Here is a 27477-nt window from a genome sequence, read left to right on the forward strand (position 1 = left end):
AAATCACGTACAGCCAATGACATAAATCCTCGGGTACCAAAAAGGCGGGAGTATAAGCGGGACGCATGTATGACGTTGCACCGTTCAGCCAATGGGAAAAGACCCTCCGCACCAGTTGCGTGTGAAAAAAAACCTTACACAATCGCGCAGCGGGCTGAGGGTAATACTCATAAAAGGGGGCGGGTTTTGAAATAATCGCTATGTGAGGCCGGCGACATCACGGGTGCGTTTCACCGACCCCAGCGTTGGACAGAGGGACTCTGGATGTGTCGTTCCATTTCCGGTGGGCGGAAGTAGGTGCGAGTGACGCTGGCGCGGGGGCTGCTGGGAAGAAGGCAAAGTGGCGCCATCTTGTTATGCGCGGTGGAGGCGGATGCGTGCGCTGAGGTGAGACACGGAGCGGTATATAGAGACACAGCGGTGACGTAGCACTATGTCCTCCCCTCACTGCTGAGTCAGCTGCATGTGTATAATATATACTATAGGGACAGTGTCTGTGTGTATAATATATACTATAGGGACAGTGCTGTGTGTATAATATATACTATAGGGACAGTGCTGTGTGTGTAATATATACTATAGGGACAGTGTCTGTCAGTAGCACCGGGGTCTCGTACTGTGTGTGACTCATCAGATCACTCGCTGTCTGGACTGAGAGTCAGTGTCGGGCTGGTGGTGCATTCTGGGACATGTAGTACAACGTGTAGAGCTGTAGTTTCCTCACACTCCTATTAGTGACCGACTGTACTCGCCTCTCATTGCTGTTACTGACATTTATATGAGGGACACTGACAGACTGACGTTATATTGAGAGTCCCCAGATGGACCGAACCTGCTCACACTCTCTGCTCTCAGGAATCACGTGCCCCTGGCCTGATGCATTATGGGATAGACCAGAGTCCCAAGGGGAAGTTTTATCCAATGTACAAAGTTTCATTCATTGATCTGTCCTGTCATTGGCTGCTGTATCTGTATCATAGCAACGAGTGGGACTGTCCTACTAATGTCACACTGTGAATGGATAAATCTCACCGTATGGTTTAAACCCTGTCCAATGTGCTGTTACTGACTCAGTGATGTGATTATATGAGCTGAGTATATTGTCCTATTTATACAGAGCTCAGTAACTCAGCTGCCTGTCTGTTACTCTCCTCCTTCTCTGGGAGTCTGAGACAATAGAAACACACAAGTGTATTATTATTATTCTCTGTACAGACTATGAGCAAACTTAGGGACTGTTCCTGCTGAATTGTGCTTAGTACAGGGAATACCTATGCTGCCATAGTTTTATGGGATCTCTCTGTACAGACTATGAGCAAACTTAGGGACTGTTCCTGCTGAATTGTGCTTAGTACAGGGAATACCTATGCTGCCATAGTTTTATGGGATCTCTCTGTACAGACTATGAACAAACTTAGGGACTGTTCCTGCTGAATTGTGCTTAGTACAGGGAATACCTATGTACCATAGTTTTATGGGATCTCTCTGTACAGACTATGAGCACATTTAGGGGACTGTTCCTGCTGAATTGTGCTTAGTACAGTGAATACTTATGTACCATAGTTTTATGGGATCTCTCTGTACAGACTATGAGTAAACTTAGGGACTGTTCCTGCTGAATTGTGCTTAGTACAGTGAATACCTATGTACCATAGTTTTATGGGATCTCTCTGTACAGACTATGAGTAAACTTAGGGACTGTTCCTGCTGAATTGTGCTTAGTACAGGGAATACCTATGCTGCCATAGTTTTATGGGATCTCTCTGTACAGACTATGAGCAAACTTAGGGGACTGTTCCTGCTGAATTGTGCTTAGTACAGGGAATACCTATGTACCATAGTTTTATGGGATCTCTCTGTACAGACTATGAGCAAACTTAGGGGCTGTTCCTGCTGAATTGTGCTTAGTACAGGGAATACCTATGTACCATAGTTTTATGGGATCTCTCTGTACAGACTATGAGCACATTTAGGGGACTGTTCCTGCTGAATTGTGCTTAGTACAGTGAATACTTATGTACCATAGTTTTATGGGATCTCTCTGTACAGACTATGAGTAAACTTAGGGACTGTTCCTGCTGAATTGTGCTTAGTACAGTGAATACCTATGTACCATAGTTTTATGGGATCTCTCTGTACAGACTATGAGTAAACTTAGGGACTGTTCCTGCTGAATTGTGCTTAGTACAGGGAATACCTATGCTGCCATAGTTTTATGGGATCTCTCTGTACAGACTATGAGCAAACTTAGGGGACTGTTCCTGCTGAATTGTGCTTAGTACAGGGAATACCTATGCTGCCATAGTTTTATGGGATCTCTCTGTACAGACTATGAGTAAACTTAGGGACTGTTCCTGCTGAATTGTGCTTAGTACAGGGAATACCTATGCTGCCATAGTTTTATGGGATCTCTCTGTACAGACTATGAGCAAACTTAGGGGACTGTTCCTGCTGAATTGTGCTTAGTACAGTGAATACCTATGTACCATAGTTTTATGGGATCTCTCTGTACAGACTATGAGCAAACTTAGGGGCTGTTCCTGCTGAATTGTGCTTAGTACAGGGAATACCTATGTACCATAGTTTTATGGGATCTCTCTGTACAGACTATGAGCACATTTAGGGGACTGTTCCTGCTGAATTGTGCTTAGTACAGTGAATACCTATGTACCATAGTTTTATGGGATCTCTCTGTACAGACTATGAGCAAACTTAGGGACTGTTCCTGCTGAATTGTGCTTAGTACAGGGGAATACCTATGTACCATAGTTTTATGGGATCTCTCTGTACAGACTATGAGCAAACTTAGGGGGCTGTTCCTGCTGAATTGTGCTTAGTACAAGGGAATACCTATGTACCATAGTTTTATGGGATCTCTCTGTACAGACTATGAGCAAACTTAGGGACTGTTCCTGCTGAATTGTGCTTAGTACAAGGAATGCCTATGCTGCCATAGTTTTATGGGATCTCTCTGTACAGACTATGAGCAAACTTAGGGGGCTGTTCCTGCTGAATTGTGCTTAGTACAGGGAATACCTATGCTGCCATAGTTTTATGGGATCTCTCTGTACAGACTATGAGCAAACTTAGGGGCTGTTCCTGCTGAATTGTGCTTAGTACAGGGAATACCTATGTACCATAGTTTTATGGGATCTCTCTGTACAGACTATGAGCACATTTAGGGGACTGTTCCTGCTGAATTGTGCTTAGTACAGGGAATACCTATGCTACGGAGGGGAAGGTATAGTCAAACTACCTGAGACACAGCTAAATAAATGAACATGTTTTATATTGTTCCTACCAGCAGGATGTGAGCTCAGGAAGATGAGCTGTGATTGGGTATTTATGCCTAAAACTGGGTTTGCATATTAAAATATCATTATTCCCAACCTATACAAAATATAGACGTAGTCTTGGACAGTAAATAGAATGACTATTGGATGCAGTGTGTGTGGTAGTGATGTGCCTGATTCCCACGGGAGGGTCGGGAGGGTTTGGGCCGACCTCAGCTTCTGCTTTTATAGACGCGCCTGCTCGCCCCACCCCTTTTGTGACATCATCAGCAGGGCGGGTCTATAAAAGGAACCCGGAAGTCAGTGCGGGTGGAGGGGGTGTGTGCAGAGAAGTGGAGCAGAGAATATGAACAATGTAGCGGAGGCCTCTCAGACCTGGAGTAGAACTGACTCACTACATTGTATCACAATCACATCTGCTGCGCTGCTTATCACTACAGACCCAGGTTCTATTCCAGCCAACGACTGTGTGTGTTCTCCCTGTATTTGGATTGTTTAACTCCCACATACATACAGGCAGATTAGATTGTAAGCTCATTGGGGCAGGGACTGATGGGAATGTGATAGAGACATTAGATTGTTGGTTTATTGGGGCAGGGGCTACTGGGATTGTGATTGGGCCCTCTAGATTGTAAACTCACTGGGGCTGATGGGAACGATGGTGCAATATACATGTAAATTATAATATTTTATAGTAATAAATGTTTGTTTGTGTTCCAGCTGTAGGTGGAGAGATGCCGTGTGATGTGTGGGAAGGAATAGTAGCTGCACTTAATAATCTGAGGCAGGAGGTCCAGGAAACTGACCCTTACATAGAGGGAGAGAGGAACTGAGATGAAAAGTCACTGAGGGTCCAACCCCAGAGATAGAAGAGCAAGTTCTGACCCCAGATGAAGACTAAGGGAATCTGAAGAACTTACTCTGAAGAGCAAGTTCTCTAAGGAACTGACCCCAGGGAGAGTTAGACTGGGGAACTGACCAGGAACAAACAGGTGGAAGTTAATAATGAGGAATTGACCCAAGAAGGGAGTTTAGAGGTCACTGAGACACCCCCTGAGAGCACCCTGAGACACTGGCCCCAGAGAGGGTTGCTCAGAGAGAGAGAGAGGGGCATCAGAAGAACAAGGGCAGATGGAGAAGCCAACGAAGCCCCTGAAGAAGCGCAGGAGAGATGTTGAGGAGAAGGAAGATGGAGTCCCAGATCTGATCCAGCAGCTTGAGATTGAGAAGAATGAGTTGGCCAAGAAGATCCGTCACATTGAGAAGATGTGCAACATGGCTGATCCAATAACTGTCCTACAGGGACCAGAATCTGACGGATCAGTTAATTGTGGTACCGAGGGGGAGGATAATGAGGACGGTGAGACGGAGGATGAGGAGGGAAAATCTCCTGCTCTGGCCAATGACCTTGATTGTAAGTCCTCAGTGTATGGGCAGCAGGCGACTGGCATGGAGCTGGATGTGGGCACTGCCTCTAGTCTCGTTGTCATATCAGAGGACGGCAAAACCGTTTCCTTCACGCGAACAGACCAGCGTCGGCCACTTACCCCCAAGAGATTCCAGGATTATGCCCAAGCCTTATGCACCAGGAAGTTCACCTCGGGCCGACATTACTGGGAGATCGAAGGCAGCGAACTGGGTTACTGGTGGGTGGGCGTTTCCTATGCGACTGTAGAGAAGGGCGGAGACTTGTCCAGCCTGGGCAATAACAGCAAGTCGTGGTGTTTGTACCGGTGGAACTATAAGTATTCAGTGAGACATAACGGCAAAGTGACGGATTTAATCCTCCGACCTTACTGTGGCAATATCCGAATCTTGTTGGACTACGACGCAGGTCACCTGACCTTCTATGAGCTGTCCGACCCAATGCGACACTTGCACACGTTCACTGCCACCTTCACTGAGCCACTTCATGCGGCATTCAGGGTATGGGGGGATGATGCCTGGGTAAAGATCGTTAGCTAATGAGATATGTCTGTAGGGTCAGCTGATATGCCCCGCCCATAATCTTTATATTGGAAGTGAGTGCAGCAGCCAATCATGAGCAGCCTCCCTAGCCATAATATACACCGACATCATCTACAGACACAGCTTCTCAAGTTTTGGTGGTTGCTTTTGGGGGGCACGATGTGCAGTATTTCCATGGCAACCATAGAGGACAGTGACTTTTTGGCACTCGGAATTAAGGGGCGGAGACTCTTATTTTCATGGTTTAAGAAGACAAGAATGTATCCAGATAACTAATGTATATACAGGTAATTTGTAGCCAATAAATGTTCTGCTCATCTGGACCCTTAGTGTTGTGTGTTACTCACAGTTGTAGCCCCCGGGCTTGGGGCACTTGCTGGTTGTGTGGGCTACAAATTATTATATTTATACACTTCTTATTGGCTTCAAACTAAGTTCACTATGTGGCAGCTGCACCTTTTAGACCATTATTTCATTCTAAGCTCATTACAGTTTGGTTTAATGAAAAGTTACCATTAAAGGGACACTAAACCCGAAAAATCCCAATTACACATCTTACATACACAGATAATTATATATTTCTTTCATTATATGACACTGGAATGAGACATGGGGATAAAGGACAGACTTGTTCAGTGAAACTGGGCTTAATGTTTCCAACTCCAGTTGCAGAACAAACAACATGGAGCCAGAGTTACTCACATCAGCTGAGATTCTCATTGGAGGATTCGTTTGTATTTTAATGTTGCCCTGGGTCCTGTTGCCTCAGCCTTCAGTATATGAGCCATGATTGTGGCATTTGTAGTCCAACAACAAGTGAGTAAAGTTGAGCAGAGCAGCAGGGTTTACTTGGCCTTTGAGCAGAGATCCTATGTCTCCCCCTAGTGGCAGATCCGTGTGTAACATTCAGGTAGAATCAGGGGGTGTCCCAGTGCTGCACGGGGGGGGGTAAAAGGAAGACTGGGGAGATGGAGGGATTCCTTGTGGTTCCGGTGCTTGTGTGGGGGTTGTAGTTGCACATGAGGAGTCTCCTCAGCAGGGGGGGGGGGTGTCGGGAAGTCATTTCCCACCTTTGGGGGCTCCTTGTATATAAGTGACCCCTTTATTGTGTCCTGGAGCCCCAGATGTAGTGAAAGTTCTGTTACACAGACTGTGCCCAAATATCACCATTTCCCCCCCCGACAACTCGGTGACAGTGGAATTGTGGGAGTTCCCCATTATCAAAGCTTTGCCCAGGGAGGTGCAGCAGATACACGGGGGGCACTGACAGAGCTGCTCCATTGCACCAGTGCAGTTCCCATAGCAACCAATGAAACTGCCAACTTGTAGCAGTTACTGATTATTCTATAAACAATGTGCCCTATATGTCCCAGCATGCACTTGTGCTTCCCTCGGTATAACTCCTCCCCCTACATGTTTATAATTGTGAGGGTCCCGGGGAGAGGATCAGTCGTGTAATATTTCACTTCTTTTTAGTGTGGCCTTCCTGCCCCCGCTCTGCTCAGATGCCCCTCCCCCACATTATTTACCCCTGGGGGTTACAGACTCCCCCGTGACCAATAGGAAAGGAGGAGGTGCTCTATGTCTCTATAGGCTATAGGGGCTTCTCTGGGGCAACAACAGGGAGTGGGGGGCATTAGGGCTGAGCAGAAGTCGGTGCTGATTCTGGGGGGCAGATTTACTGGAGACCTTTCCCTTCTTGTCTTTCCTGCTAATTTATATTATTATTTCTATTCCTGTTATTATTATTATTATCAGCATTTGTTCATCCAGCAGCAACATAGGCCAGAGCGCTGCACAAACACTGTCACATCACTGACTTTACTACATAGAGACCCAGAGAGGAGGAAACTGCCAGTTGCTCTCTCATTCTAATGAGAAAATAACAACTGCACCTCTTCTACATCTCATTAGATTGTAAGCTCTACAGGGAAGAGAGCACTTAATATGTCACTATTTATGTATCACTCTATTCTCCCCCATCTGTTTGTGCTGACTTGTCTGGAATTCAATATAAGCCCCTGCTTTTCCCCAAAAAAAAAAAAAATTCACTCCTGAGCCACTGGTTGGAGGTCACTTATTTAAAGGGCCACTAAACCAAACCATAAAGGTGTTTCACTGTCCTCTAGTTCTCTATAGAAGTTGAGAAAAACATAATTTTACATGGAAACCAATTCACCAATAAGAATTCTGGTGACAAAAACTTCATGCAAATGAACTGACCAATGAGAATTCTGATAAAGGGCCCTTTTAAAGGAGAACTAAACCCTAAAAATGAATGTGGGTAAAAATGTCCTATTCTCTATAGTGAACTTATTGCACGAGGCTAAAGTTTGAGCTTGTCAATAGCAGCAATGATCCAGGACTTCAAACTTGTCACAGGGGGTCACCATCTTGGAAAGTGTCTGTGACACTCACATGCTCAGTGGGCTCTGATTGGCTGTTGAGAAGCTAAGCTTAGGGCTCGTCACTAATTATCCAGCACAAAATGAGCTTCCCTGGCTGTAATATAAGCTGATGCTACAGGTTTGCTGATTATTCAATTCTGATGCTAATTGCACTGGTTTCTGTGCTGCACAAAACATCATGTACAACACTTCTGGCTACTACTTTGTTACACTTTAGTTCTCCTTTAACATATAAAGCTTCAGATGGCTCAGCTGTAGCAGCTATTTTATTATTATACACAAAAGCCATGAATATCCTGTAAATTATACTCTTATAAACGGTGAGTTCTGATGTCATCAGTTATAAACGGTGAGTTCTGATGTCATTTCTGTCACATGACTCACTGAAACTTGTGTATTATTATAAATAAAGTACCCCCAGTTGTAAAATATGAGGATATTAGAAGTTACCTCGGAGTTCCATGACCTGTATAAAAACATGGTCATGAAACAACTCGGTAACTTATAATATCCTTATATTTTACAAGAGGGGGAACTTTATTCACTATATATCTATGGACATTATTGACTTACTTCAAACGTGTTATTCTTATGTGTAATTATGAAGTCGGCCACTAGGTGGCAGTTTGGTTCTATAGGAACATATGTAGCAGCCACACTGGAGTTGGTGTAAACTTGTTGCTGAGGTGAAAGGGTTAAATGGCAGTTTGTATCATTTCTTTTATGCACCTGAGGAAAACTATTGGCTGGAACATAAAGTACAAGAGATTCCTGTAGTAAACACATTTTTATGGAATAAGATTGGTCCTACTCTCTGAGTATCTCTATTTCACATTATTTCTAAATCACTGTCCTTCTATATTCAACCAAGTATAATACACTGGCACCTTCTTTTTTTATACATTACGTCTCCTCTATGTACAGTTCTCACACTATACTATCCACACATTAGTATATATTATATACTGTACATTGACTTCTATTTACTGCTCACACTGTGTAATTGCACTTTCATGGGAAAGTAACACCAAAAATGAAAGTGTTTTAAAAGAATGACAATATCATATAGTATTGCACTGGTACAACTGGTGTGTTTGCTTCAGAAACACTACTATAGTTTATATAAACAAGCTGCTGTGTAGCCATGGGGGCAGCCATTCAAGCACAGGATACACAGTAGATAACAGATAAGTACTACTATAGTTTATATAAACAAGCTGCTGTGTAGCCATGGGGGCAGCCATTCAAGCACAGGATACACAGTAGATAACAGATAAGTACTACTATAGTTTATATAAACAAGCTGCTGTGTAGCCATGGGGGCAGCCATTCAAGCACAGGATACACAGTAGATAACAGATAAGTACTACTATAGTTTATATAAACAAGCTGCTGTGTAGCCATGGGGGCAGCCATTCAAGCACAGGATAGACAGTAGATAACAGATAAGTACTACTATAGTTTATATAAACAAGCTGCTGTGTAGCCATGGGGGCAGCCATTTAAGCACAGGATACACAGTAGATAACAGATAAGTACTACTATAGTTTATATAAACAAGCTGCTGTGTAGCCATGGGGGCAGCCATTCAAGCACAGGATACACAGTAGATAACAGATAAGTACTACTATAGTTTATATAAAGAAGCTGCTGTGTAGCCATGGGGGCAGCCATTTAAGCACAGGATACACAGTAGATAACAGATAAGTACTACTATAGTTTATATAAACAAGCTGCTGTGTAGCCATGGGGGCAGCCATTCAAGCACAGGATAGACAGTAGATAACAGATAAGTACTACTATAGTATATGTGAGTTAAAACAACCTGTGGATTCTGAAGTCACAAAGAGAAAGCACTTCATAACAGAGTTTTGTAGACCTGGAAAGGCTTCACTTGAGAAGTTAGAGGAATAAAAGTGAGTTACAGGTGAGAGAACACACTGAGTTATCACTTTAGTGGACAGATTATTGGGAGGGGCTGGGGAAGACCCAGGAGTTGGGGTACACATAGGTACCAATGACACAGTTAGAGGAGGTGGTGAAGTCCTCAAAAATGATTTTAAAAAACTAGGTGTAAAGCTGAGGGCGAGGACTTCCAAGGTAATTAGATATTCCCTGAGCCACGAGCAACACTAAGGAGACAGCGGGAGCGTAGGGAGATTAATGTGGGGCTGAGAGATTGGTGTAGGGAGGAGGGTTTTGGGTTTTTGGAGAACTGGGCTGATTTCTCAGTCGGCTACAGGCTCTTTGCTAGGGATGGGGGCACCTCAATGATGATGGGGCAGCTGTTTTGGGAGAGAAGATGGCTAGAGGGTTGGAGGAGATTTTAAACTAGGTGTGGGGGGGGAGGGTTCAGTAAAAGATTCAGTGGTAGACAGGTTAGATGAGATAGTGGGCAAAGAAAGGGAAAATGGGGGAGGAGATTTGGCTGGGGGTTAAGGATAGGGAGGACCACATGTCATATGTTCAATATGGGACCAGTATTAAATGTATGTTTGTAAATACAACGAGTCTGACTGGTAAAATGGGAGAGCTGGAGCTGCTGGTGTTGGAAGGAAAATATGATGTGATTGGCCGAAACATGTCTGAATGAGTCACATGACTGGGCAGTAAATATCAGTGGCTATACTTAATTTCGGGGGACAGAGGCAATAGAAAAGGAGGAGGGGTATGTCTGTATGTTAGGCAGGATTTAAATCTAATATAAAGGAGGAGGTTATGTTAGAAAATGAGGGGGCAGAAGTCTTATGGGTGGAGTTCTTCACCAATTGTAAAGAGTCCAGCAAATTAATTGTAGGAGTCGCTATAGACCCCCTAATGTAAGTGACGAGGATAAGCTCCTGATGCAAATAGAAAAGGCTGCTAGTTTAGGTAAAGTAATGATAATGGGGGATTTTAATTAGCCAGATATTGACTGGAGCAACAGTACTGCCAGATCAGTTAATGGGAACAAGTTTATAAACTGTTACAGGACAATTTTATGGCACAGGTTGTTGAGGAGCCAACCAGAAAAAATGCTATTGTGGATCTAGTGATCTCTAATGAGCCAGAACTTATAGCAAATGTGCAAGTCATTGAACCCCTGGGTAATAGTGACCATAATGTTATATCATTTAATGTCTGGTGCAAAAAACAAATATATACTGGGGCAACAAAAACCAGGAATTTTGGAAAAGCTAATTTGAGTGACTTGAGGGCTGCCCTACAGAGCATTGATTGGGGCATTAGGTTTTCAGCTAAAAACACAGAACAGAAATGGTTGTCCTTTAAACTGATATTAAATCATTACTGTTCTCAATTTATTCCCTTAAGGACTAAACGTAGAAGCTCTAAGAATCATCCTGTGTGGCTTAATACAGAAGTAAAGAAGTTAATGGGAAAGAAGAGAAAGGCATTTAATAACTACAAGTCTGTAGGGAGAGAAGCTGCATTTAATGAATATAAACACTGTAATAAATGTTGTAAATCAGCAATCCGGAAGGCTAAGAAAAGAAATGAAGAGTTAATTGCGATGGAGGTGAAAACTAACCCTAAAAAGTTTTTTAAATATATTAATAGTAAAAAGATGCAGGTTGAGAGTGTTGCTCCATTAAATAATGGTACCAGTATGGTTGTAACAGATACAGAAAAGGCAAATGTGTTAAATCAGTTCTTTTCTTCAGTGTATACAATAGAGGAGTGTGAGTTCCCAGGCTCACTTTATAACTGCACTAATGGCTCAGCTCAATCTAGTCAGTGGCTGACTCAGGATATGATTCATAAAGCTTTAATACAAATTAATGTAAACAAGGCTCCAGGGCCTGATGGCATACACCCCCGGGTTCTAAGAGAGCTTAGTTCAGTTTTAGACCAGCCCTTATTTCTGATTTTCTCAGATTCACTTTCATCTGGTATGGTGCCTATGGATTGGAGAAAAGCTGATGTTATTCCAATATTTAAAAAGGGATTATGATCTCAGCCTGGCAATTATAGACCAGTAAGTCTGACATCTGTGGTGGGCAAATTATTTGAAGGCTTGTTAAGGGATCACATTCAAAATGTTGTCCTAGTGAATGTCATTATGAGCAGCAATCAGCATGGCTTTATGAAGGATAGGTCATGTCAGACTAATTTGATTGCTTTTTATGATGAGGTAAGTAAGATGCTGGACAGTGGGGGGCAGTAGATGTGATCTATTTGGATTTTGCCAAAGCGTTTGATACTGTGCCCCACAAACGACTGCTTTCTAAACTAAGGTCTGTTGGGCTTAATGAAGTCGTTTGCACATGGATAGGAAACTGGCTACAGGATCGGGTACAGAGGGTGGTTGTTAATGGGACATTCTCTACTTGGAGTAAGGTTCTTAGTGGGGTCCCCCAGGGCTCAGTATTGGGGCCACTTTTATTTAACTTGTTCATTAATGACTTAGGGGAGGGTATTGTAAGTAATGTATCAGTGTTTGCAGATGACACAAAACTATCAGCCCAATTAATTCCATCCAGCATGTGGCACTTGCAACAGGATCTTGACTAACTGGCAATCTGGGCAGCTAAGTGGCAAATGAGATTCAATGTTGATAAATGTAAAGTCCTGCACCTGGGATGTAACAATATCCACTTATACCCTTAATGGGACTGCACTAGGCAAATCCATAATGGAGACGGAGCTTGGAGTCCTTGTAGATAATAAACTTGTCTGTAGCAAGTAATGCCAGTCAGCAGCATCAAGGGCAAATAAGGTCTTGACTTGTATTAAATGGGGCAGAGAGTCACGGGGGAGGGGGTCCCACTGTATAGAGCACTGGTAAGGCCCCATCTAGAATATGCCCTACAGTTTTGTCTCCATCACTCAAACAGAACATTATTGTATTAGAGAGGGGACAGAGAAGGGCAACTAAGCTGGTAAAGGGGAAATCTTAGCTATGAGGAAAGACTGGCCAAATTGGGGATGTTCACTCTGGAGAAGAGGCGCTTAAGGGGTGATATGATAACTATGTATAAATATATAAGGGGATCATATAATAATCTCTCTAATGATTTATTTACCAGTAGGTCTTTCCAGCTGACACAAGGTCACCCATTCCGATTAGAAGAAAAGAGGTTCCGCCTAAATATTGGGAAGGGGTTTGTTACAGTGAGAGTTGTGAAGATGTGGAATTGTCTCCCTGAATCAGTTGTACAGGCTGATACATTAGATAGGTACAAGGAAGGGTCGGATGCTTTATTCACCAGTAGCTCCTCCCAGCAGACAGGAGGGAGCCAATGAGATTAGAGGAGGGAAAGGGGTGTTACAGGGAGAGCTGGGAAGTGAATCGGGTACAGGCTGATCCATTAGATAGGTACAAGGAAGGGTCGGATGCTTTATTCACCAGTAGCTCCTCCCAGCAGACAGGAGGGAGCCAATGAGATTAGAGGAGGGAAAGGGGTGTTACAGGGAGAGCTGGGAAGTGAATCAGGGGTACAGGCTGATCCATTAGATAGGTACAAGGAAGGGTCGGATGCTTTATTCACCAGTAGGTCCTCCCAGCAGACAGGAGGGAGCCAATGAGATTAGAGGAGGGAAAGGGGTGTTACAGGGAGAGCTGGGAAGTGAATCAGGGGTACAGGCTGATCCATTAGATAGGTACAAGGAAGGGTCGGATGCTTTATTCACCAGTAGCTCCTCCCAGCAGACAGGAGGGAGCCAATGAGATTAGAGGAGAGAAAGGGGTGTTACAGGGAGAGCTGGGAAGTGAATCAGGGGTACAGGCTGATCCATTAGATAGGTACAAGGAAGGGTCGGATGCTTTATTCACCAGTAGCTCCTCCCAGCAGACAGGAGGGAGCCAATGAGATTAGAGGAAAGGGGTGTTACAGGGAGAGCTGGGAAGTGAATCAGGGGTACAGGCTGATCCATTAGATAGGTACAAGGAAGGGTCGGATGCTTTATTCACCAGTAGCTCCTCCCAGCAGACAGGAGGGAGCCAATGAGATTAGAGGAGGGAAAGGGGTGTTACAGGGAGAGCTGGGAAGTGAATCAGGGGTACAGGCTGATACATTAGATAGGTACAAGGAAGGGTCGGATGCTTTATTCACCAGTAGCTCCTCCCAGCAGAAAGGAGGGAGCCAATGAGATTAGAGGAGGGAAAGGGGTGTTACAGGGAGAGCTGGGAAGTGAATCAGTTGTACAGGCTGATACATTAGATAGGTACAAGGAAGGGTCGGATGCTTTATTCACCAGTAGATCCTCCCAGCAGACAGGAGGGAGCCAATGAGATTAGAGGAGGGAAAGGGGTGTTACAGGGAGAGCTGGGAAGTGAATCAGGGGTACAGGCTGATACATTAGATAGGTACAAGGAAGGGTCGGATGCTTTATTCACCAGTAGCTCCTCCCAGCAGACAGGAGGGAGCCAATGAGATTAGAGGAGGGAAAGGGGTGTTACAGGGAGAGCTGGGAAGTGAATCAGGGGTACAGGCTGATACATTAGATAGGTACAAGGAAGGGTCGGATGCTTTATTCACCAGTAGCTCCTCCCAGCAGACAGGAGGGAGCCAATGAGATTAGAGGAGGGAAAGGGGTGTTACAGGGAGAGCTGGGAAGTGAATCAGTGGTACAGGCTGATACATTAGATAGGTACAAGGAAGGGTCGGATGCTTTATTCACCAGTAGCTCCTCCCAGCAGACAGGAGGGAGCCAATGAGATTAGAGGAGGGAAAGGGGTGTTACAGGGAGAGCTGGGAAGTGAATCAGTTGTACAGGCTGATACATTAGATAGGTACAAGGAAGGGTCGGATGCTTTATTCACCAGTAGCTCCTCCCAGCAGACAGGAGGGAGACAATGAGATTAGAGGAGGGAAAGGGGTGTTACAGGGAGAGCTGGGAAGTGAATCAGTGGTACAGGCTGATACATTAGATAGGTACAAGGAAGGGTCGGATGCTTTATTCACCAGTAGCTCCTCCCAGCAGACAGGAAGGAGCCAATGAGATTAGAGGAGGGAAAGGGGTGTTACAGGGAGAGCTGGGAAGTGAATCAGGGGTACAGGCTGATACATTAGATAGGTATAAGAAGGGGTTGGATGGTGTTTAGCAAGTGAGGGAATACAGGGATATGGGAGAGAGCTCATAGTACAAGTTGATCCAGGGACTAGTCCGATTGCCATTTTGGAGTCAGGAAGGAATTTTTCCCCCTCTGAGGCAAATTGGAGAGGCTTCAGATGGGTTTTTTGCCTTCCTCTGGATCAATTGGCAGATAGGTAGTTAATAAAAAAAAGGTTGAACTCGATGGACATGTGTCTTTTTTCAACCTTACTTACTATGTTACTATGAAAGTAGAGATAAACAACGGCTCTTACAGTTCTGTCCTCAGAGCAGGAATTTCCCTGTCCCTGGAAATGTATTTACATGTTTATTCCAGTCCCGTCACTGCATTGGCACATTTCCCAATTATTTGGGAATCAGACTACACCCGCCCCACCTGCTCCTCACCTAATGAAAAACAGCTTCGCCCAGTTTGCAACAGAAAGTAAATCTTCCATTTAATACGTAGCTGCTTAGACTCTTGACATCATCACATTTGCCCCCAGTTGGACAGAAAGGGGCACATTAGGTAAGTGGATCCCAACTCTTGTCTATTATTGAACTTCTATAGAACCTGCAGAACCTTGCTCCTCTACACTGTGATATTTCTACTGAGACATCTCCAAATCCTGCTCACTATCACCCCCCCATTTGATTTCTCCTCAAAGAACTTCCCCATTACATAAACCCTTTCATACCTGCACCCCCATCTAACCTTATTCTGAGCCCACTCTCCCTTCTTCTTTCCCTCTTCTCATTCCCTCCTCTATATCCCTCTCTAATTCTACATTTATTCTTCTGCCTGTCTCTTTAAGGACACAGTCACACACAGTATTGGCTCCACTGCTCTCCACCTGGAGATATTAAGCAGGATCCATGTATCTGTAGTGAGAGGCTTTTATGGCTGATCTCTACTCCACTCCATGTAACTACACTCAGGTGGAGGCTGTACCAGTCACTACAGATATATGGATCCTGGTTAAAGCCATTGGTTGTTCTCTGCCCTCACTCCAGCAGTCACTCTGGGACATTATTCTCTCTTTTTGTTTTTGTTTCAAACATGTCACATTTTACCCACAATGCAGCATTATTCTAATCAATTCCAGTGTCACTATGATCACTAGGGGGAGAAACACCCAACTCATGTGTCAGAATTAGCACAATTGTACTTGTACCTTAAAGCTGGCAGCTGTAGAACTCTGATGCAACTGCCTGTTTCAGAGATGCCTTTAGCCCCAAGAACAACAAAGTGACATTTAGCAGAGTAGGAAGAAAGAACTAAGCACAATATACAACACCAAATAATAAACTTACCCATCATCCCAAGCTCCTCCCTCCTAAATCATTTGTACCACTGGGGCTTGATCAGAGGATGATAGAGTGTCCAATGGCTCAAGCAACTCATGTGATTGGGTATTTGTGTTTGTCTATTGATTTTATACTCCTAATAACTGTGTAATTGTGTTATATTCACAGTATATTCAGTGCCTTGGGCAGCAGCCCAGACAGATACTGTGTCTGTGTGATATTAAAGGGGAAATATCACTCCCCCATGTGTGACATGAGCTCAGTCAGTTGGGGGGTATGTAGAAAAGGGGGGACAGATATAAATATACATGTATTATTGTTACACACACACACAGTTCATTCCTCAGATTGATATGAAACTCATGTAGGGAAGCATATGGGTAAATCCCATAATAGTATCACGTCCCGTTATTTTTATATTAAGGTGCTGCGCGGTGTTAGTCATTGGATAAATTGCAGAAAATGTGAGATTAGCTGATACATTTTACTGGTAATTGAGTAAATAAAAACTGCACGCTTTCAAGAAGATAGTATTACATGTCTTATTCAGACTAAAAGATGTTACATGATTGGAGCAATTCTTTCACAGACAGTTGGTCCCAAAGGTCAGTTACATCCAGTTTCCTTTGTTTTCTAAAAACCTTTCTTAATGTGAAGAGAATTATCATGTCGGATTATTAAATCTTAAAAGAAATAGAGAGCGAACAAAGAAAAACTCCCATAGTGTATCACCAAGTGGTTAGATAAAGGATTCCAGATTAGCCATTATAATTTACAGAGAAAGTGAGTAAAATAAATGAAGGTTTCACTGCTGTTCTCCCCTCTCACCTATCAACAGACACAATGTTAAACACCTGCAACTGCCACATACATGTACAGATACAATTTACATACTGCATTGGTTACCAGGATCTGTAATTTATATATTATATATATTATACATATCCCAGTTATTGGCCAGGTGGTGCTGTGACCACATCCTGTCACACTTTGGTATAGTGAGTGAGAAGGGGTGGAGCTTCCTCTTTGGCTCCTGGTGTCTAACCCAACCAGATGTTTCCAGGGAGCCTGGGTACAACAAGGCCCAGTAAAGCCAGTTTGCCCTAGAGCAATGATCCCCAACCAGTAGCTCGTGAGTAACATGTTGCTCTCCAACCCCTTGGATGTTGCTCCCAGTGGCCTCAAAGCAGGGGTTTATTTTTTAATTCCAGGCTTGGAGGCAAGTTTTGGTTGTATAAAAACCAGCTGCACTGCCAAACAGAGTCTCAGTATAGGTTCACAATCCAAATAGGGGCTACCAAATAGCCAATCACAGCACTTATTTGGTACTCCAGAAACATTTTTCATGCTTGTGTTGCTCCACAACTCCTTTTACTTATGAATGTTGCTCACGGGTGAAAAAGATTGGGGACCCCTGCCCTAGGGGGACCTGAACCTCTACAGACATAAGTCGGGGAGCAGGGACCCCATGAATGAGGCTAGTGAGTGTCAGGAATATAATGTTATAGAGTCTGTAGGAGAGTGAGACAGTGAGTGTCAGGAATATAATGTTAAAGAGTCTCTAGGAGAGTGAGACAGTGAGTGTCAGGAATATAATGTTAAAGAGTCTGTAGGAGAGTGAGACAGTGAGTGTCAGGAATATAATGTTATAGAGTCTCTAGGAGAGTGAGACAGTGGGGCTCATTTATAAACTCTGGGCAAATTTGCACCTGGGCAGTAACCCATAGCAACCAATCAGTGATTAGCTTTTTTCAGCCAGCTGCAGGTTGAATGCTGAAAGCAATCATCTGATTGGTCGATGTGGGTTATTGCCCAGGTGCAAATTTGCCCAGTGTTTATAAATAACCCCCAGTGAGTGTCAGGAATATAATGTTATAGAGTCTGTAGGAGAGTGAGACAGTGAGTGTCAGGAATATAATGTTATAGAGTCTCTAGGAGAGTGAGACAGTGAGTGTCAGGAATATAATGTTATAGAGTCTCTAGGAGAACTAGAGGGTGTCGTTTCTGAAGAAACCACGGGATGTTGGCTATGAAACGCTATAGGTGTCTTGCCCAGTCGCCCCCGGTGCCTAGAGAGTACACAAAGTCGGTAGAATCCGGATTAAAACGGTGAAATTTAAAGCCAATCCAATTTTACCATTGAAATCCATTCAAACAAACTGGCTATTTTTGGCTCCGCCCACTTTTAAAAATTTGCATCCCAGTCACCCCTTCACCAAATGGACCAAGTTTGAGCACTCTTACATTAACAGTGTAAGATTGACAGGAATTTAAATATTCCCATTGAATAGCATTTGGTAAAATGTGATTGGCTGTCTTAAGCTCCGCCCAGTTTTCTGAATTTTAACCCCAGTTACCTAGTCATGGTCAGTGCCAAGTTTGGGGCCTCCGGTTTTAAAACTGTGAGAACGGCGGTAATACAAAATTTTACATTAAAGTCAAGAGGTGAAAACTGATTGGCTGTTTTTGGCTCCACCCACTTTTCCTAAATTTTGACCGCAGTCACCCAGTGAGTAATTGAGTCAAGTTTGGTATACCTAGCATTTAAACTGTGATAATAGCAGCAGTTTATCATTTTTCTTTAAGGTCAATGGCTGAAATCTGATTGGTTGTTGTTGCCCCGCCCCTTTTTTTCCTAATTATGAACCACAGTCACTCAGTGACTAACATTTCAAAGTTTGTGAATGCTGTGATTTAATGTGTAAAAATGGCAGCATTTTTATTTTTTTCTAGTGAAAATCAATGAATGAAATTCGATTGGTTGTTGGTGGCTCCGCCCACTTTTTCTAAACTTGAAGTGGAAACCCCCAGCGGCCACATTTGTGATATTCAAGGTCCCTGACATCAATACTGTGAGAATGGCAGCCTTCTTAATTGTTCCCATTAAAATCAATCAAAGAAATGTGATTGGCTGTCTTAAGCTCCGCCCAGTTTTCTGAATTTTAACCCCAGTTACCTAGTCATGGTCAGTGCTAAGTTTGGGACCTCTGGTTTTAAAACTGTGAGAACGGCAGTAATCAAAAATTTTACATTGAAGTCAATAGGTGAAAACTGATTGGCCGTTTTTGGCTCCACCCACTTTTCCTAAATTTTGACCGCAGTCACCCAGTGAGTAATTGAGCCAAGTTTGGTACACCTAGCATTTAAACCGTGATAATAGCAGCAGTTTATCATTTTTAATTAAGGTCAATGGCTGAAATCTGATTGGCTGTTGTTGCCCCGCCCCTTTTTTTTCCTAATTGTGAACCACAGTCACTCACTGACTAACATTCCAAAGTTTGGCAATGCTGTCATTTATTGTGTAAAAATGGCAGCATTTTTATTTTTTTCTAGTGAAAATCAATGAATGAAATTCGATTGGTTGTTGGTGGCTCCGCCCACTTTTTCTAAACTTGAAGTGGAAACCCCCAGCGGCCACATTTGTGATATTCAAGGTCCCTGACATCAATACTGAGAGAATGGCAGCCTTCTTAATTGTTCTCATTAAAATCAATCAAAGAAATCTGATTGGTTGGTTTTGGCTCCACACACTTGTGAGGTATTTCTGCCTGGAGGTCTGTCTTACTACTGTAAACCTATTTTGGTTACTGTCTCTTTTAATTTAATTAACCTTTGGCAATCCAGAGGGCACTGATTCCCTTTTGTGTATGAAAAGTACTGGGAACTGGGATTTACAGTGCAGTGCCTCCACCTAGGGAACACTGAGGAACACACCTCAGGGAACTTCCACTAGGACAAATAAAACACACAGTTTGCAAATGAAATTTAAACTTTTAATAAACACATTAGTGAACTTGGACAATCTAATACACAATACACTCCTGCACTGGGGACAAGTGGGACACTACCTAACGCACTATTAGGTACCTGACTGTTTTTCCAACACAGTCCTTTTTATTATCAAAGTCCCAATCCTCTGGAATGGGTTAATAACCACATAATTCAGTGCAAAAAGAATGTCCCTTTTCCAGAGCTTTTATACCGCAGGTAGCGCTACCTTTCCCAAAAATACCTCTCCCTTTGGAACTTAGCAGCTGCTCCCACATAGCAGGTAAATTCACAAGACCTGTCTTCAGGTTGAGGCCCCACGCTTGTATCCATGCCAGTATCCTCCCTTGGGTGGCTCACTCACCGGGGTGCTCTCAGAGGCAATCACACTGAAGATTACAGGCAGCTCTGCAGCAGGATCAATCTCACCAGTGGTACATTTCTCCTTCTGAGTCTCTAGCAGTTTGGCAGGGAACAGGATGGGCTCTCTCTGTATTCGCACAGATTCAACAGCTTGGACAGTTTACAAGACTTGGTTCTGGCCGGATCTTTCACCACACAACCCCTATTGAACCTCTGTTGAACCCCTGTTGTCAGAGACCCTGTACAAAAGGCTCCAAAGTCAGGCACGCCCTCTCTCCCAATGATGCACTGGGGCACCCAGCCTGTAACTAGGGTGGATGATGTAACAGACATAAAAACAGGGGAAGGATTTCTCTGATCCCTTACATTCTCCCCCTGGACAAACCTGCAATGTCCTCACTTGCGGTATGTCCTGGCGTGCCTGGACAGCACAACAGTCAATATATCATATAGGCACAATAGTGTCTATATCATAACTGTTACCTGAGACCCTAACATTGGACTTACCTGGAGACCTGCGCTTACCCAGACCCAGTCCTTTAGATCTATCGGGGGTATCAGAGGTTTTAAGGGTATCTTCATGCCAACAGGGTTCTCCACAGTTGTCTTCTCTCGACTCAACACCCTATCCTCTTCAGGGGAGTCACTATCACAGATGGAAGGCTTATAATAAGATTATGTACTGTAGAATTTTTGTAAGTCTTACAACTCCTGGCCTGATGACCCACCACTTGGCATTTTTAGCATTTATCATAGAATCTTCTACGCCTGTGGCGTACTTTACACAGGGCAGATTGGGTTTCATCTTCATCAGGAACTGGTCAGGTTGGCTGGATATGGCCAAGCTTGCCACACAGGTAACACTTATGAACTTTCTTAGCCGCAGCTGGGGGTTTGGCTCCCTCCAACAGTTGAGCTTTTAACTTCTCCAACTCTTTGCGAAGCTTCTTGTTCTGTTCCAGCAGTTTTGCATCAGCAGGGGATTTCTCTGTATGCGCTAAAGTGGAACTCCATTTGGCCCTCACCTAGGCATCCGCCTCCTCTCGCCAAACGCTCTCCATTAGACCAACGTACCCAGGGGGTAGCTTATCCTGGTAGTGTGCTCTAATTGTCATGGCAATAGGGTCACTATTCAGGGTCCCTCTTTTCAATTGGCGAATTCTCAGAGAATCTATTTCATCGCCTGTAATGGCACTGTGGCTCACTAGCAGTCTCAGGCCTTGTTCTAGCCACACAAGATAAGCAGACAAATCTTCCTTCTCTTTCTGGAAGGTAGAGTGGAAGCGATAAAGCATCTCTGTAGCACTCTCTACAGGGCCAAACGTCACCTCCAGAACTTCAATCAGATCACCTGAAGTAGCGTTGGGGTGACCAACCATATATGATTTAACAACATCCATGGCAGGACTGTGGAGACACTCAAGGATCTTCCTTCTCATAGTTGTCTCGTGGCCAGTCTAATCTCTCACAGACACAACAGTGGAGTCTCCAACTTTCAAAAGACTCTTCATCTGCAGGTGCAGGATTTGTGACTGAAAACACTTTAAGTCTCTTAAAATTACCATTCCAAGCTAGCTGTGTCAGTTGGTCAGTCAGTTGTCCCAGCGCACTCACAATCTCTGGGGTATCCAGCCGACCACCAGAGCTTTGCAGACTCCCCTTGGAGACCACGCTCTCACAGGATGGACATCTCTTTACTTGACTCTTTTCAGCTGGTTAATCAAACAATGTCTTGTTTAGCGGCACACTCTCCTCTGCTTTCACTGCATACTGGGTAGTAAGGGCGTCACCATGGGAAATGAACCCATCTGCGTCATTAGACATGTCAGGCAGAACACTCTTCCATGGCCCTTCCCTTTCAGCATCAATTTCAGGGTGAACCTGGTCACGACCTATCTCTCTGGGTCTGTCTAGAACATTCAGCAGGACCTCAGCAGAATCTCGCCATGATGCAGCCACTCTTGGGTGGTAAAACATCTGTTCTCCATCTAAAATTTGGTAAATATATTCTTCTTTAACTCTAGGCACCATGGGCCCCTCACCGGCAACCTTTCGGGGGTTAAGTCCCAATACAGCACACCACTGGCAAACACTTTGTGGAGTTTCAAAAACAGACATATTTTCATCAAACTTATCCAACTTCCTAGTCGACATCTCAGCAGTGCCAACTCCAAATGTAACACTAATTTGGTTACTGTCTCTTTAAATTGCAATTAACCCTTGGCAATCCAGCGGCCCAGAGTCCCTTTTGAGTATGAAAAGTACTGAGAACTGGGATTTACAGCATAGTGCCTCCACCTAGGGAACACTGAGGAACACACCTCAGGGAACTTCCACTAGGACAAATAAAACACACACAGTTTGCAAATTAAACATATATAAACTTTATATAAACACAATAGTGAACTTGGGCAATTTAATACACAATGCTCTCCTGCACTGGGGACATGTGGAACACTACCTAACTCACTTTTTTGTACCTTACCGGTTCTCCAACAGAGTCCTTTTTATTATCAATGTCCCAATCCCTTTGGGACTCAGCAGTCACTCCCATGTAGCAGGTAACTGCAGAAGACCTGTCTTCAAGTTGGGGCCCCATGCTTGTATCCTTGCCAGTATCCTCCCTTGGGTGGCTCACCGTGGTGCTCTCAGAGGAAATCACACTGGAGATTACAGGCTTCTCTGCAGTAGGATCAATCTCACCAGTGGCTGCTTTCTTCTTCTGAGTCTCTAGCAGCTTGACAGGGAACAGGATGGGCTCTTTCTGTATTAACACAGATTCAACAGCTTGGACAGTTCCACAAGACTTGGTTCTGGCTGGATCTTTCACCACACAACCCCTGTTGAACTCTGTCAGCTGAATGATGTCACAGACAGAAAAACAGGAGAAGGATTTCTTTGATCCCCTACACTACCCTGACTACATCCGTATGGGAGTCATATTTTCAGCTGCCTCATTCAACTGTTATTCTGCATATGCCTCCTGGCATCTATTCTTTTATCCTTTTATTGCACAGTAGTCTGTGGGAGTTGTAGTTGCACTACACTACACCTTTATTCTTCCACTTAGCGAAGGCCCTGCCTTAAGTGTTAGAGTCACATGTAACCCATGCACTAATCACTATCTGGACATTAACCTGTTTGGTCTAAATAGCCCAAACAGTGTTATAATAGTCCTAATCCTAGTAATACAACTGATTCATGGTTCACTCATGAGGAAATTCAAAAGAGACTAGGACATGTTAAGATATAAAAGGTCCAGGGCCAGATGGTATTTATCCCAGGGTACTTAGTGAGCTTACCTCTGTGATTGCCATTGAGGTCTGGCATTGTGCTGAGAGACTGGCAAATTGCATGTGGTGCCTTTACTCAAAAATGGATCTTGTTCTCAGCCTCAAAACTATAGGCTGGTTAGTCTGACATCAGTGGTAGGAAAGCATTCTAAAGTGGTATTAATGGATATATATAATACTGGACTTCATAGCAAACTATAATACTATGAGTTTGTGTAGCGTGGTTTTATGTGTAATAGAACTTGCCAGACTAACTTAATTTCCTTTTATGAGAAGGTGAGCAGGGACCTTGATTCTGGGATGGCAGTGGATGTGATTTACTTAGACTTTGCTAAATCATTTGATACAGTGCCACACAGAAGGTTACTGGTTAAATTAAGGAATGTTGGCCTGGAACATAGTATTTGTACCTGGATAGAGAACTGGCTAAAAAGATAGACTACAAAGAGTGGTGGTAAATGGAACATTTTCTAATTGGACCAGTGTTGTTAGTGGAGTACCGCAGGGCTCTGTACTAGGTCCCTTGCTTTTCAACTTGTTTATTAATGACCTGGAGGTGGCCATTGAAAGTACTGTTTCTATTTGTGCAGATGAGACTAAATTGTGCAGAACTATAGGTTCCATGCAGGATGCTGCCACTTTGCACAGTGATTTGTCTAAACTGGAAAACTGGGCAGCAAACTGGAAAATGAGGTTCAATGTTGATAAATGCAGGTTATGCATTTTGGCAAAAATAATATAAATGCAAGTTATACACTAAATGGCAGTGTGTTGGGAGTTTCCTTAAATGAGAAGGATCTTGGGGTCTTTGTAGATAACACGTTGTCTAATTCTGGGCAGTGTCATTCTGTGGCTGCTAAAGCAAATAAAGTTTGTGAAATGAAGTGTATATACATATATACAGTAGTGTTATACATTTTCATGGGTGATGCTCTGGCTACTACAATATTAGCACCCGCTCAGTGTATTATGTGCCATGAGACCCCCTAACAGTAGGGAGACCCTAGAAAACCATATGTTTTCAGAAAGTACACATTCTGACAAATCTAAAATGGGTTAATATGTGTTTTTACTGCAAATTAACAAGCTGTAAAGCTATGCTGAGCGTAGTGGTTTTTATCAAATTTCTGAAAATTGTCACAAAGCTTATATATTACCCATTATATTCCCCACATTTTGTAATGTACCAGCATAAAACATTCTAAATAAACACACTAAGGGTCTACTGAACAGTTTGATACCCAATATGCATAGATTTACCAAAATATGTGGCATACAGAGACCCCAAAATGGATATATAGTAGACAAAATTAACATGGGCAAAACAAAGTAACAAAGAACAGTGCGAAATGCAATAAAATTACTAAAATCCAATAAAACCACAAAAATAAATGCATTTTTTTCTGTCTAGTGAAATCAACAGACAAAATCGTAGGTTGAATATTTTAGCTTGGCCAAATAGGTTTTACGGAGATGAACAAGCCAACAAAACCTATGCAGAACTTAGGTATTGTGCAGTAAGGTTAGCGAATATGCTATTTGCAATAAAACATTTTTTCAGGCAAAAAAAACAAACAAAAAGTTTAAAAGCATGTGTGTACAACTGGCAAAATGATGTGTTATGTGCATGTGTAAGTGCGTGTGTTGTGGGTGTGTGTGACCCCCCCAATCCCCAAAAATGTGTTTGTGTGTAAGTGTGAATTTGTGTATTAGTGTAATAATTGAGTGTTCGTGTGTGTAAGTGTCACACTTATCTGGGGAAGAGGTTGTAAATCATTGAGGAAGGGCTGGAGTGGTCCCACAAAGAGAAGATCCAACATGCTCCTAGATCCAGTGGGGGGGGGGTTGGGCTTGGCACTAGGTTGTTCAGAAGTTTGTGAAGCAGCAGGACACATAAAATTCACATACCTACTGCTGCTGCCTTGTGGCCCATTGGTGATTGCACCCCAGGGACCACTCGATCTCCAAATCTGCTCATTGACTAAGGGCAGGGGAATGAGCATGGACAGAGAGAGCAGCTTGAAAAGCTGCTCCCCAACCTGGAAATGTGGCAGATCTATTCTATGGCACTTTGGTACTTTTATCCACTGAATGTAGAAACTATGATCTGTGGCACTTAAAGGGTTAAATGAGAGTTTTGTGCCTCTAGTCTAAAGGGGGGGGGGGCTCTGGTACAGTGATTCTTTTTATGGGAAACAAGATCCCTCGCTATCTCCCTGTAATGTCCTCTAATGTGATCATGTCTCATCATAAGATTCTTTTCTCCAGAGAATCTTCAGACTTTCTCATAATGTCATTGTCTCATTTTCTTAGTCTAGTCACACAACTCGGCACTCTCTCCAGGGACCTAGAAAGAGGAAAAATTATGTTTTCATCCCTTTTTTATGCAAGGCAGAACTTTATTCTTTTTGGAAGCCACAGAAAGGCACTGCCTAAAGTTGAACAGTTCGGTTGTCCACATATTCCCCCAAAATCCTTCTCAGTTATGGAAATGCCCAACACACTGCCATTTAGTGTATAACATTTATATTATTTTTGCCAAAGTGCATAACCTGCATTTATCAACATTGAACCTCATTTTCCAGTTTGCTGCCCAGTTTTCCAGTTTAGACAAATCACTGTGCAAAGTGTCAGCATCCTGCATGGAACCTATAGTTCTGCACAATTTAGTCTCATCTGCACAAATAGAAACAGTACTTTCAATGGCCACCTCCAGGTCATTAATAAACAAGTTGAAAAGCAAGGGACCTAGTACAGAGCCCTGCGGTACTCCACTAACAACACTGGTCCAATTAGAAAATGTTCCATTTACCCCAGTCTTTGTAATCCATCATTTAGGCAGACTCTAGAATTAACTCGTCTTCTTCATAAATCTATTTTGCATCAAAGGCACCTACCTAAATATGAGGGGTTTTTTTCTATTTCACAAATATTGTATCAATTCTGACTTGCTTGTAACTCGCCCTGTAGGTGCCAAGCAGAACTGCTGAATGAGGAGCCTGGGGAGGAGGAGAAATAGAGAATTTTACTTACCTACTTGACGTAAATTCCTTTTCTTCTAGTCCCGACATGTCAGTACACATGGGCATTGCCCCTCCCAGACCTGGAGGTAGGACCTATAACAGCCAATCAAAATGAATCATGACCTATTAGATCACATGACTTCTTCCTCACCACAGTTATACTTTTGCCATAGCAGTACAGTAACCAAAATAAATAACTTGGGATGGGAAACCCTGTACTGACATGTCGGGACTAGAAGAAAAGGAATTTACGTCAAGTAGGTAAGTAAAATTCTCTATTTCTTCTACGTCCCTCCATGTCAGTACACATGGGATCTACCAAGCCATTCCCCAAAAACAAGGGGTGGGAATAACCAACATAATGCAAAAACCAAACTGATGCTAAGGAGGCCCTGAGTAATAAGACCAGCATCACATCCATCCAACAGGGGAGCTGATAAAATGTATATCTCCTGAAAAAGGTAGATAAAAGGCACAAGAATATGAACAACATGTCCTAGGACATAGTAAGCGATTAACAACAAGAGCTACAAAACCAACCACTAAATTACAGAGACCGGCACTTGAGGATCAAGCATTGCAGATTAAGAATAAACATATTCTGTTTAAAAAGGTTCCCTCAGTGACTAGAGGGATACCTGCAATGTGGTTATCTGACAAAACCCCACCTGGGGAAGAACAAAAATCCTGCAACTGTTAAAACAAAAAAAAGGTGCCTAGGACAAAACCAGAATGATGGCAATAGCCATCTCAGAACTAAAACACCCTAGAAACCACCAGGAAATCAATCAGATCAGAAACTAAACACAACTTGAATGCATCTATCACCAGTGCTGGAGAAATACACGATCCTCAGCAATAGCAAGTGGCCCTAAAAAGACTTGGCCACATTAGCCTAATCCTGCATCTTAATGGAAGCAGCTCATACCAGTGCTGACCGGAGTCAACTCCACACCAGAGATCAGCCCAAGATCCACCAACTCCATGCTGATAAATATCTAATAAAGACTTAACTAGA

At 43.3% G+C, this 27477-nt stretch overlaps 1 protein-coding gene across 1 annotated transcript; it reads left to right on the forward strand.

Annotated features, from left to right (window-relative positions):
- The first annotated feature begins 71 nt into the window (after positions 1-71).
- LOC108704648 (tripartite motif-containing protein 14) lies at positions 72-5584 on the forward strand. The gene is made up of 2 exons (XM_018241301.2): positions 72-387; positions 4014-5584. Exon 2 carries the CDS (start codon positions 4425-4427, stop codon positions 5256-5258), a length of 834 nt encoding a protein of 277 aa, XP_018096790.1. The 5' UTR covers positions 72-387; positions 4014-4424; the 3' UTR covers positions 5259-5584.
- Positions 5585-27477: the final 21893 nt, after the last annotated feature.

This window comes from Xenopus laevis, chromosome 6L (assembly GCF_017654675.1).
Source record: "Xenopus laevis strain J_2021 chromosome 6L, Xenopus_laevis_v10.1, whole genome shotgun sequence".
NCBI classification, from domain to species: domain Eukaryota; kingdom Metazoa; phylum Chordata; class Amphibia; order Anura; family Pipidae; genus Xenopus; species Xenopus laevis.